The 13,542-nt window shown below is 40.8% G+C and overlaps 1 protein-coding gene across 1 annotated transcript in view; it reads right to left on the reverse strand.

The window, feature by feature from the left end:
* The window catches only part of ALMS1 (ALMS1 centrosome and basal body associated protein), a 49,754-nt gene that overhangs the window by 33,744 nt on the left and 2,468 nt on the right, over window positions 1-13,542 (reverse strand). Inside the window, exons 2-5 of the mRNA XM_065736003.1 lie at window positions 11,954-12,088; window positions 11,261-11,456; window positions 4,288-4,405; window positions 1,040-3,221 (exon numbers count right to left, since the gene is read on the reverse strand). Coding sequence (XP_065592075.1) covers window positions 1,040-3,221; window positions 4,288-4,343 — 2,238 coding nt within the window. The 5' untranslated portion in view covers window positions 4,344-4,405; window positions 11,261-11,456; window positions 11,954-12,088. The remainder of the gene's footprint in view (window positions 1-1,039; window positions 3,222-4,287; window positions 4,406-11,260; window positions 11,457-11,953; window positions 12,089-13,542) is intronic.

Raw genomic sequence — 13,542 nt, forward strand, 5'->3', positions numbered from 1 at the left:
AATGGGGAACAGAAAAAGGAAATCTGCGTTAACCACATAAGACAGAATGGAGTCAAGGCACACAAAAGCTTTGAATACTCTTTATGAGCAGCACCAAGAATGAGGAATTTATGTCTTAGGTACTGGAACAAAGTGAACAAGCAAGAGTATTTATAGGAAAAAGGCAATTTAATTTGCCAACGAGCTCTGTGTTGGTTTTGCTATTATTGCAGATCCGTGGGTGTGTGAAGTTCAGCTCCCCCTTGTGCAGCCTAACGTTCCCTTAGTCAGCATTTGGAGTCTCAACTTCATGTTTGGATAATTATATCCTGATCATATGAAAGAAGCTGGGAGATTAGAAATGGCTTATCAATGCTCTGCTGAAAGAGCTGTAAGCATCTTATTTACACGTCTTTGTATCATACAGATTTCTCCTATCACTAAAGCTGGGCCCTGTTCTTTTCCTGGGTCACTTATTTTCCACCAGCATTAGGCACCCATCTATATGTTCTTCTTACATTCTGTTACTATAAAATCATCATCTATACCTTGGGGAAGAGGCATGTGTATACACACACTTTCTCTTTCCTATGCCTGACTCTCTTTTCCCATGTTAAATATTAGCTAAAAGTTATTTTGTTCACCCTCTATTAAAGATAAAGTGAACTACAATCACAGGTCAGATTCATCAGTAGCACAGAACAGTACAAAACCATTTAATTTAATGATGCAGACCATAAAAGAACAGTGGGAAAAAGACCGAGATGACTCTGACAGTAGCTAAAAACCTGAATTTGAAAAGGGTCCTTTAAGATGCATTAGGCATACATAAAAGATATCAACTAGTATTTCTGAAAGACTGACTATTGTATGACAGGTCCCCAACACGACTGAGCATCAGAAACTAAATATAAGCATGACAGTCTCAACTCAGACAACCCTTCCTGCAGCACCAGGATTACCTACTGTCCTACTTACTCCAAGGCACCTGAGCGTATTCAGATCCCTTCATAATCAAAGATAAATAGGACTTACAAGTTCTTCTCAGAAATTAACTCACCGGGATCCTTTCTTCAATATTAAGCTCTTCTTTCACTGGAGTTGCCAAAAAAGGGGCTGTTCCCAAAGAGATGAAGTCATCACCTTCTGCACCAGTGAAGAAGTGACTGGTAACCACTGAAGAACACGCTGTGGAGCCCAAGCCCCCACAGCTGCTTTCCCCAGAATGAGCAGGAAGAGTCAGACTATCTGGAGAAATATCACTAAAACGATCCATGCTGACATGGCTGGTAGGGATATCTAATTTATCAAGCAGTCTTTGATTTTCAAGACCATCGCAACTTTTCTGGTCATCAGTTGGAGAGTTCCTGTCCTCTTTGAGCAGGTGAGTAACTCCTTCACTGGAAATGAAAGCATTTGGATCTGAACTTTGAACCGTGCTGCTGCCTTCAGCACCTTTATCAACTGAAGCAATCTCAGTTGTAAGCTTGTGCATCAAGGAGCCTTCTAATCTCTTTTCAGACACTCCTGAAACGTTACTTCTTTCTTCTAAAGGCCGCACTGCTTCTGTGTTAACCACTTGAACATCAGTCTGGGAGTTGTTCTTACTTGCAACAGTTACTGAGTTGTCAGACTGGGATCTAGTAAGAGGGTGGACACACTCAGAGATTTTATTACAAATACGAAAATTTTCCAGGGAATGAGTCTCTCCAGAAGGAGCAGCAACATAATCTTTAGTGTTTCTACTGCTATTATGCATTGACAAGATATTATTTGCAGAGCCATCAATTGCACTGTGGGCTTTCTTTATGCTCGGGTCACATGAAGCCAGAGCATCAGACATATTCTCTGGCTGGCTCAAATTCCAAGTGCCCACCTTCTCCATGAAATTAAGCGATGGGAGTGACTGAATTCTTCCAGTGTGAGGATACTTCAGTTTCAAGGAGTCAAAGTGTTTGTTGTTTTCTTTCTGGGCACTCTGGAGAGAAAGTTGCTGCTCAACAGATGCAGGTGTACTGGTAGATGAGTCCCTACAATTGTCTTCATTTAGGCATAAAGAAGAGGCTTGAACATCTGATTTGATCACATGAGCACCGAGTTCTGCTTTGACATTTTTGTTTAAAAGTATTCCTGGAGTAGACTGATAGCTTGGATGAGAGAAGTGTCTAAAGAAAGAGCCATCTTCCACAATGAAATTAAATGAAGGGGAAATGTCTGTAACTTTATGTCCCCTTTCTATGGAAACATCTGAAATAGTTAATTCAGCCTTGCGAGCTCCAGGCTCTACTTCTACTTGGGCATTCTCACTGAAGGAAGGAGGAGATTCCACGTGAGTTATGACTAGTTGTTTAGGTGCACTGTCACTGGTGCTTGGCACAATCGGGCTGATCTCCTCTTCTCTCAAACCCTGCTTCTCCTCACGATCCAGGAAAGCTCCCTGGAGTTCATTAGTAACAGCTACAAACTTCACACTTCCAAAGTTATCCAAATCCACTTGGTGCTCCTTGGACTCTCCATCTATTTCTGAAGCCTTTGCAGAAAACATATCCTGTGCACCTGAATTTTTACAACTGCCTCTCTTCAAATCATCAGATAATGTCTTAGAAGAACCAAGCTCAGGAACTTTTTCTTTTTCCAGCCTCTCTAGATGTCTCAGGCACTCTTTTGACTCACTCTCAGGAATTTCTACCTTTTCCATTTGCATCTCTCTTTCACTTTTTCCTGAATTCTTTGTCAGGGCTGTTTTACAAGAGGAGTTTTCAGAAGATGAGAACTCATCACGCCTCAATAACTCTCCTTCTTTCTCCGAAACCTCAAAAACCGGAGCCAGCACATCATTGTCACAAGTGAAACCTTCATCTTTTACAGAAGCACCACAGGTCTGCTTTGCAAGTGAAGCTTCCATTTGGTTCATTCTATTTGCCTGGATTAGCAATATCTTGGAAGCAGAGCTTGCTTTATCACCCCTGTGGGGGATGGATGCCTTCTCATTAGTGTCATTTTTACACTCTTCATTTGCCTCCGTGTTCACAAGCAGTTGTTCAGAAAAATGAGAGGCTTGCTGAGACAAATAGCTGTCATCACAAGGTTCTGCCTGCCTGAATGAAAGAGGATGCTGGGACAAGGTACAGCAGTCGCTGGGGGCATCAGAAGGTGTTTCAACATCTGCCATCCACACAGATTCCGGGATGTGCAAAGGCTCTGAATGCTGCTCAGAAGCATCAGAAACATCAGGGACTCCTCTGTAAGAGAGGAGCACAGTAAGTACATTTCTGGTGATGTTTTTTCATTCCAACATTTGTGTTTTCTGCTTTAGTGTAAGAGGCTGAAAGAGGACTTAATCCAAACAATTAGTGTTTAGAAAGATGCACATAAATGCAGCCTCTAAAAAGGGGAAGAAATCTAAATAGCATCAAAGATCTCTCTTGACTATAAAACTTTGCAAATGAAATTAGTTTCTGCTTAGCATATCCTCCTTTTGAATCAGTTTAAGACGAGGATTTTGCTTGTTAGTATTTTATAAATAGACTGCATATTAAATAATTGTAAAGCTGACAGTGCAAAGAAATCAGTTGCTTACACACCTCAAAAAGCATACAAAACCAAAATATATATCAGATATGTACATTTACACACAGGCTTCTTTCCTCTTTAATAACAGAGTGAAGATTTCTTGCCTTCTTCACGCAAGAGTCATTTGCCACACTTCTATACAAAGGCTGTGACAAAGACTTTAAGGAAACTGCTACTGCAGTCATGTGTACTCTATATAAAAAAAAAAGGTATTTTAAATTAAATATTATTCTAATACATACAAAACACATACAGAATATATCATCTAGTCCCAAGCCCTCTGGTACATGCAGGAACTCCTTCCACTAGATGAGGTTGCTCAAAGTCCCATCCATCCTTAAATGCTTGCAGGCAGAGGGCATAAAATAATGCATTTACAGGTATGCATGTAATTACTATTTGAAATACAAGTTGGACCAGATTTTTGTCCCCAGACTTCAATAAATTTTATTTCAGAATCTAAAGAGATGTCTGGGAGGGTGGAGTTCTTCATTTTCCTCACTTTTTTTCAGGCCTGTTCATGTTTCCCCTTGTTCAAACTCTTCTGAAGGCAAAATAAAGCTAATAACTCTAACAAAGCCTTCTCTCTACTAAAAGAAAAAAAAGAGGGAAAAAAAACATATTTGATCTATTTTCTATGACCACAAAATGGTAACTATGAAAGGAAGGGCAACTTATGGCCAGACAGGAAAAAAAAGCTGTGTACTGCCATGACACCAGGGAACTTGTTCCCACCTTAAAAGAACAAAATCCCTTTCTGATTGCTGGAAGAGCGTCTCATCCAAAATCATCTGGCCTGGTGTTGAGTAAATCAGCAAAGGAAAACGGGGAGAGAATTGACTGTCCTGAATATCTGTTAAAAAACAAAAACACAGCAATTAAAGTTTGTAAGGCAATCCCTCTTTAAACTGACAGGGCAAGTAACATAGCTTTCAAACCCAGAGGTGTGCTAACTGCAGTGACATAACCTCATAATTCACCCTGCTGAAGCATTACTTCCTCAAGTATTACACTCAGTTTTCTTATCTACCAAACTCGGGTTTCTTCTCACCAATCTCAAAGTATTGCTTGATGCTGATATCCCTGACTTACCCTCTAACCCTCAAATTTATCTTGGTGCCCATCCTTTTCCAGTCACTAGTCAGCAGTTCCCCTAGTGATTTCCATGCAGTCTGTACACTTGGAGGACATCTGTAGGGCTTCCACCCAGACCACCATTCATTCAATAAAACAGGAAGCCCCACTGATGACTTCTCCAGCTACCCTAAGTTTTGATTACAGCAAAAGCTGCATGGTTTCCTTTAAAGATGCAAGTAATAGCAAAATTTAGTCATCACAATGATATCAGCACCACTGTTTGATACTATAGCAGCAAGTCTGAATTTCTATCAGGTATTTCTTTGAGCTACTTGGCATATCTAACCTTCTTAACTCCATGCCTACAAAAACAAAAGGAAATGCTTTGTACCACAAAAATAAAACCAACTACAGGCTCGCATCTGATAGATGGAAATGACTACACACGTTTTGATAAATGCTAAGCAGCTACTTACAAAACTTCAGCGAGCATACACAGATTTTTAAGCTAAAAAGCAACTTGTCATCAAGAGTCTGAATTTCAGAATCAGAGTTCTCATTGATTTAAATTAGGTTGGTTAGTGTGTAAGCACTGCAAACAAACTGTACTCTGCATCACTTACAGAAGCGTAATCACATCAGATAAGAACATTACACACAAAGAATAAACTTCAACATCACGTCAGCTTTATCCTGAGGCTTTCCACACAGCACATTACATCACCTGATGAGTGGTACCCAACCACAGGATGACCTTTCTGATTCACTTTTAATTTAATACTTCCAATTAACATCTTTAATTACTTTAGAATATTACATAGCAAGAGAACAACTATCGGAGTAGAAATAATTCTACACCACACAGCAGTGCCCTACTCCCATCCCATCAGCAGATATAATAATAGCAATAATAGATGCTACACAGTTGCAAAGACTCCCTCCTATCTCAGCAGCTGGCTGCACCACATGGCAGGCCTAAAGGAAGCCAAACTTATACCTTAGCATCTGTAGTACAGATGGCACAAGCATGCAAGAGCAATTCAAGCAGGGAGTCTTGTTTTTCCACCATTTAGTACCTCTCCAAAGCAAAACTCTCCCCACCACTTCATTAGGTAAATGCACCTCATTACTCACCACCCCACTGCACTTTCACCTTAAATATTTGCAGTACCATACAGATAGGAAAAGATAACCTCTGAAAAAGCAGACAGCTTTCGAGGAACAGGATCTTAATATTAAAAAAAGCATCTTAATATTAAAAAAGTAGTACAACTAGCTGTTTCTGAGCAACTTGACAAAAGAAAGCGTTCAGAAGAGGCTCTGATGTAGGCTCTTATGTATCTTAATGTAGGCTACTTAAGTATCAGTGCAAAACAGGGTGGAAAAAATGATAGTGTGCATGGAAGTATTACAAAAAGTAGTTAGAACAGAAAGAAAGGAAAAAAAAAGAAGAAAATACTGACAGCATCAGCATAGCAGGAGCAGGATCCAGGGGAAAAAGGAGCAAGGTCAGGCATGTCTCAACAACACAGAGCTCCAGTCATGGTCAGACGTACCACACCGTACTTGTGACTTCAGTCACAGTTTGAATCATGATTTAAAAGCCAAGGAACAGGAGACTGATTTAATTCACTGTCATTTGTAACATTTATTTCAAGCTTAAAGAAAACAGAGGCTTGCTTTCAGTGGCTGACACTGGCTTAGAACCAAATACATTCTGCACGTCAGATTTCTCATTCCCAATCACTAACTGGGAACAGACATGCTCACAGTGTATTTCATCCAGCATTTGTTATGTTTACTATATATTTATTCAAATAATTATTCTTCATTTTTATTATACTTGAAAATACTGAAGCAACAAACTGTAGCTTGGATACTGTATTGCATTAAAAATGCAAGAGCATTTATTTTAAGCAACGTTAAGCACATTGGAAGCCAAATTCTCTTAGCTGTATTATATTCACTTTTTTCCTCCCAAATCTTGTTTTGCATTTAAAATGATATTACTGAACAAAGGAAAGAGTAATTGCAGTTACTGAATCAGACTTGTCATCTTACAATCATGATACACTTCACGTGCTCAGAACTGGCAACTTAGTTTTATTCATATAATAGAAAAAGCTTTTGTCCATTTTCAGCTTCTTCACTTTGAATGAAAAAGTGTTTTCAAGCTAAACTGAGAATCGGGAGTGATTAAAGAGAAAGCTTTCTGTACAGTGCAGCCTGGGTGTGCTGCCTTTGTAAATGAAGAGACAAAAAAAAAAAAAGACTGCAAAGGAGGGGATTGAAAAATAATTGAGGAAAAAAAATATGTCAGCTGCTGTCAGAAATAGATCCTGCCAAACAATTCTTAATGCATCTCCACGTTCTGATAAAATAGATGTGTATATATGTATACAAAGTCACATTTGGCTGATAAATCAATGCTTTGAGGATATACTTTATCAATATAATCTTTATCACCCTTCTCAGTGCAGTGATGGAGCACTGGAGCTGCACACAGAGGTGGTGGATCTCCTCTGGAGACGTTCAGGACCCACCTGGATGCCTACCTGTGCAATCTGGGCTGGGGAGCTGCTTTGGTAGAGGGGTTGGACTCGATGATTTCTAGAGGTCCCTTCCAACCCCTACACTTATGTGATTTTATGAACATAAACTTAAAGTATCACTCAATATTTGCTCTCAGAAATTCAACCTAGCACTCAAGATGAGATATGGAGTTCTCCAGGCAGAATTACACACAGGAAATCCTCACTACTCAGGTGTGCATCTTGTCCCCTCAGCACTTACTCTCAGCTCTGTCCTGTTTGGAACCATTTAATTTGTCTCCAGAAATCCCTGTCTTCTTCCAGAACAGGCACATGAGTAAGGCAGATGTTTGCCAAGCAATCAGCAGCCTACATCACCAATCCAGGGCACTCTGGGTCACCCAGCAGCACAGCATGGCAAATAATAGGAAGACTTCTGTAGCTGAGGCCCAGCCCTACACTCCTGGCAACAAAGCACTCCTGCAGTTCTAACAGTCAAGGACAATATATAACAACAATCCAACATAAAATCCTGAAGTTACACAAACTCAGATGACAAGATACTCCCAAGTGCACCAACATGCTCCTACATGGTCAGCTCTCCACAAGACGTGTAAGGCAGTTTAGATAGACCATATTCATGGTCCATGCTAAGCTTCAGCATTTAGTTTGAATAGCACAAGTTTTGCTTCAGTTCACTCTTCCTTCCCTCACCAGCTGCACGTGAATTCCTGAACAAGAGCCCCAGAGTTTTCCACCACCACCTGAAGCAGAAAAACTGCACTACAGCAAGAAGGGAAAGTCTCAATCACTCCATGACAGCCCAACCCCTTCACCTTCCCCCTTTCTTGAACAGACACCAGGGCTTCAAGGCAGCCCTGATCTGGCTGCACCAAATCACACAGCTCCAGGATTCAGCAGGCACAAGCACGCAGGACAACACAAATCCAGGCTCTTACTTTTCAGAAGCAGCCTTCAGCTGCCTAAATATAGCCAAAACTGCACCCCCAGCCTAGCCTCCATTTCAGTCTTGCTTCCCTGATTCCAAAGAGGGTTCTGGCTCTGCCCTGTAGCAGAGATGTGCTGCTGTCAGACCCTACCTTCCCCAGAGTTTTCCTGTCACAGGAACAGTGGTGAGCAGTGACTTGAAGCAGCAGCTGACTGACAAGGCCAAGCAAGAAGAGTGAAGAAAAAGGGAACAGGAAAAAAAAATAGAAAAAAAAAAGGAGGAAAAGGGAGTAGTTGAGATTCACTGCAGTCACATCCTTGGTGGAAACCCTCTCCTCCCGCTCGCTCCCTGCACAACCTAGAGAATGGATTCAACAGCTGACATTTAATAGGGGCTACATTTTGTTTTTAACCTTTTCTAATCTTACAGCGCCCAAAGTCTAATGCTTTCAGTAACTTACTTTATTCTAGAGGAAGAAAGATCATTGCTATCATATTTTGGATGCTCACAATGATCAAGGGGCTCGTTACATTCAGACATAACCTAGGTTTTGCAGGCAGAGAAGCAGGTGCTTGATGCTTAAAGCAGCAAGTGACGTCAGTACAACACTCTTTGAGGATCTTGTGTCAAAACAGTAATTCTTCCTGCTGTCGCTCTGAAGGTCAAAAGCTTCCTCACAGTTGAATTTACTGAACAAGCAAAGCTGGGCACGCTACTTTATCTTACAGCCTGCTGACAATTCTGAATGCCAGAGTCAAATTGCCATTTGTGGAAGATAAAAAAAGGAAGGCAAAACAAAAACAAAACCTTCTTGGCTTCGGCAATCTGCTCCACGATGCAGCAGGAGCAATTTCAACACAACTGTCATTCTTATTTTTCTCTTCCTACCACCGAAAGGGGATTCAAACCACTTTCCAAAAAAGGAATAGATTAGCATTATAGCTTACACTGCTCCCTTCCCTCTCACCTTTCTGAAAAATTAAGGACATATGGAAAAAAGCTGCAGTTACTGGTACCACTGCTTTTGATTTCACAGAGGAGAAGCCTCATACAAGAAGGCTCAGAGGCTGCTCCAACTCCACAGCAGACAGAGTGATCTTCTGTCTTGGTCTTCTTCGCAGAAATCCATGAGATCCTGTGATGTTCACCACTGAGGCCAGCAGGATTTATGAACACTTAGCAGGCTATTCCTCCAAGTCCCCTTAAGCAGCTGCGTAACTTCAGAACAAAGCAACACGAGCACAAGCAAGTAGAGAAACAGCAAAGTGCAAGCTGAACTTGCAGTTAACTGGAAGAAACAGAGGCTCATTTTAAAAAATCACAAGCAATCATGCTATTTGCCTGTAATTATTTTGTTTGTTCCTGGAAAGAATAGCCCAACGGTGCAGCAAAACCAGCCTTAGAGGCAGCTCTATTCAGCAATTTCATTTATGATCTGGAAAAGTGAGCCACAAATATAACATAATGGGTGTGGCAACACTTGATCTTGCAGTGATCCTTCTAAGGGAAATCAATACAAAGAGAAACACTTCAGATTTAGTAACAGCATCGCTCAGAACTGCATTTTCAAGAAGCATATGCAAGTACATGCATAAAAGAAGTCTACGTGGGGCATCAGGAAAGGAAAAAGGAAAACAAGAACTACCAGCAAGCAAGCAGTTAACACACTAACTTACTGTTATGCCACACATTCACAAAGTTTTTGTTTGCACGGAAAATATTAGCAATAAAATATTTGACTGGAATTGAGACAACGCTAATTTAGAAAGCCAAAAGTTAACCCTACAGACCATGATCACACTTGATGCTAGAAGTAACATTTAATAGCCCAACTTTAGGATACCAACCACTGCACTGCAATCAACAACACACATGGTTGAGGGACTGGCAGGCAATGGCTTAACACAGTAACTTGGATGGAAGGAAGCAGAAACACAATAAATGAAAACAGTGCAAATGTAAGTAAGGCAAGCAAAGAAACCTGTTCAGCTTTGGTATCTAAAACAAGCACTGGTAACAGTCTTGACTGGATCTGTTTTCCACAGGTAGCAAAGGAAGAAAAACTACTTAAGCCACATGGGTATTGTAAACTATACTGGGGGAGGGGGGGAGAATGATCTCTTGATCAGTAGACTATACTGTATTGAAATGCAGTTTCATCCCAAAATGTGGTTTTTCCTGTTGGCTGCCAGGAACACAGCTGGCTCACAGCACGCCTGCTGTCACCAGCATCCCCAGGTCTCTTTCTGCTGAGCTGCCCTCCAATCACTTGTCTCCCAAATAAATAAACTGCCAGAGCTGAAGGTTGAAGATAATAATTTTTTTTAAAAGCTAAATATTAATAAATAAAGGCAATAAAGAAAAATGGATCCAATCAAAGTTGGCTCCGCTTCCAGGATTAATTAGTTTTCCTTGCTGTGGACAGATGAGTTTGCTATGAGTAATAGCAATCAATGAGAAAGAAAAACCCCAAAATCAATGTCTCGTTTTCACCATTTTGAGGATAATTACAAATTACTATAATGAATCAGTAGTGTCAGGGTAATCTTTGTGTCTTAAGATGCAGAGAAAAACACTGTGTTATCAACAGAAGTTTTCTAAGATTTGCATGTACCAGAGGATTAAACATCACAGAACTAGAATTGAATGGAATATTCTGATTCCACAAGGGTCAAAATGAACATAATCCAGAATGGATAAGGGTGAAACTTGAACTTCTGGAAGCTTCAAATCAACCTTTGACTAAACCTCAGTGATAAGGTGTGAAGGGAAAACAACAGAAAGGCTTATCTTTCCTAGATAGAACTAGAAAGCGTTTCTGACAGTAACATAAACTACACCCAAACACAAGTATTACTAATTAGGACAACCAATAAAATGTTAAGTAATATAAATAGTCTGTGGCCACTAAAATATCATTTATCTGAAAACTCCTTACAGAAAGGAAGAGTGAACAAAAGCCTGAACGTATGAGAAAGGAGTACAAGCTATCTCATTCTGAATATGTGATTTGACAGCATCATATAGAACATATTTTGTCAACACCAGTTCTCACAAGAAAAAGCCAGGCTGGAGACTGCTTTTAAAGGCCAAATCCTAATCATTTAGATTTAAAATAAAAATATAAAGGGAAGTGCCACGTTGAACATACCCAGCAGCAAGCCATGCTCTGTATCTTCAGGATACTGCCTTCTTGATGTTTCTGCTGAAGACAGCACTCCTTCTTCCAGTGTAGGGAACTCAGTCAGGTCATTTCTATCAGAAGCCAGGCCAAGCTTTGTCTCTGAGGCAGCAGTTAAATGGCTGGCATCCACTTCTGCTGGAAGCTGATACCATGATTCAATTTCCTAATAACCGGTGGGGAGATAAAACGTGCAATAGCATCAAGAAGAAAATCCCAAGGAAATAAAACTTAAGCTGCAGAAGCAATAGTATTGCTACTCTAAGTTATAATTACTATACAAATATTCCGTTTTTAAGTGTAAAAGTACAATGCACTCATGAACTGCTTTAGTCTGTTGTCAGTTCTTACCACCTACTGCTCTCCAGCCTTCCATCTCCTGTCAGAAACTGAGCTCTGTCTCCGAATCCTACAAATGCCAAACTTTTCCACGCCAGAATGAAACTTCTAACTCAGAAACAACAGCCCTGACAGAGACAAACACTTCAGGAAGATGCTGGGTGAATACAGTACCCAGCAGTGCATTGCAAAGCTACTTTGTGGTGTGCAGCTGGCAATTGACAAGCAGAGCACTTTCCAGTTGCACAGAATAAAGCACTCTGTATTGTTTTAAACCCTGTAAGTAACCTTCAACCACAAGTCAAACAAGCACAACACAAATACCTGATGTGCAGATGTTTTCTGACATATTGCTTCTCCCAGGGAGATCCCACTGGTAGCTGAGGCCTGGGTCCCACTGCTGCTCTGGCTTAAGGATTCCTCCTTCCAGCTGTGGTGTGGAGGAGCTGTTGCAATAGGCTGAAAGAAAAATGAGCAATTTGAATGCAAAACCTAATTTCTGGGTATGTACACGTATACTTCACTGCCCGTTATTTCAATAGAAAATATGCAAGACAGCCCCAACACTATAAGTTAGGTATCTACCCCAGTGTATTTAGCCAGTGACTGAAATTCAACAGGGTCCGGACACTCAAACAAGAAGGGCAGGTTCATTTCCTGCTTCAGAACCCAAAAACTGAGCCTACAGAGCTGCTTGTGAATGCAGCCAGAATCCCAGTGTGCTGCCTGCAGACAGCTATGGGTCATCTGTGAGCCCTCCACAGCTGCACCTATGGCTTCTGTACAGCTCAGCAAATCAAATCACTTGGAACAGCAAGAATATCTGTGCTCAAGTCTCCCTTCCAGGCAAGGTGTTGAAGTACCAAGGAACCCAGGACACAGGGAGCAGCTGTCCAACGCTGTCCCAAAGCATTTCTCTGCATGCACAGAAGTTTGCTTGGGCTCTGTGACAAAGCTGAAGGTAATCATGGCAGCCTTCACCCATACCTTCAGTTACTATTACATTGCACTCCCCCCTAGTTCTTCTTGCTCACGCTCATCAAGTCATTAAAAGAAGTGGCGCTGAAGTGCACACGACAGCAGCTCTGAATTCAAAACATCCCAGTACTTATTGGGTAATTTAATTGAGGCTTAATATTGAAAAGTCAATTTTAAAGGGCAATTTTATTAATTCAGGTGGAAGTTAATAGCATTAGGTAGGGGACCAATATTGTGTCAAAAAAGAAAAAGAAATAGGTACTGATTTTACTGATTTTATTTAGCTATGATGAGCATAATTAATGAACTGGGTGTTCTAGAGGACAGCAGAATGGATGAGTAATGACAGCAAGATGCACACAATAAACAAATGACTGAAGAATGAACGGTGCATGTTATTCTTCACTCTCCTCTTTAACATCACCTTCTTTAGCCTATGGTGAGCAAATCCTCTCAGCTGCTTAAATTAAAAGGTGACATTTCATTAATTCCTAAGTCAGGAAATCATCCACCCAACAAATCCAGGCACCTACAAATCCAGGAGCAACCTACCAACCCAGCCTTAGAGCAGCAGATGCTCACTGAAGCCAACATATCTATCCATTCCAACCCTTCTACTTCAGTAGCTCAACTATCCACCAACCCCATCCATCTCGATCACTTAGAGGAGTCTCTGAAGCACTGAGAGTTGAACAGCAGGCCTCAACTCAAAGCTGACCTCTAGATGAATCTCACAGACCAGTGTTATATATCATTAGCAAAATATGTATCTTAGGACGTCTCATTAGCAAGAGATGCAGCTTATCTAAAGCATTACGAGAACGTAACACTGCATAGCAGTAGTTTTTTATTCTTGGGTGGCATAGCTTCATGCACACATGTAGCATTGCTCTTCAAAGGAACCTGACACGACCAGAACACTGTAACAGAAATCA

This window comes from Cyrtonyx montezumae, unplaced genomic scaffold, assembly GCF_038088225.1.
Source record: "Cyrtonyx montezumae isolate F1298 unplaced genomic scaffold, pur_monq_1.0 scaffold_2, whole genome shotgun sequence".
Lineage (NCBI taxonomy): Eukaryota > Metazoa > Chordata > Aves > Galliformes > Odontophoridae > Cyrtonyx > Cyrtonyx montezumae.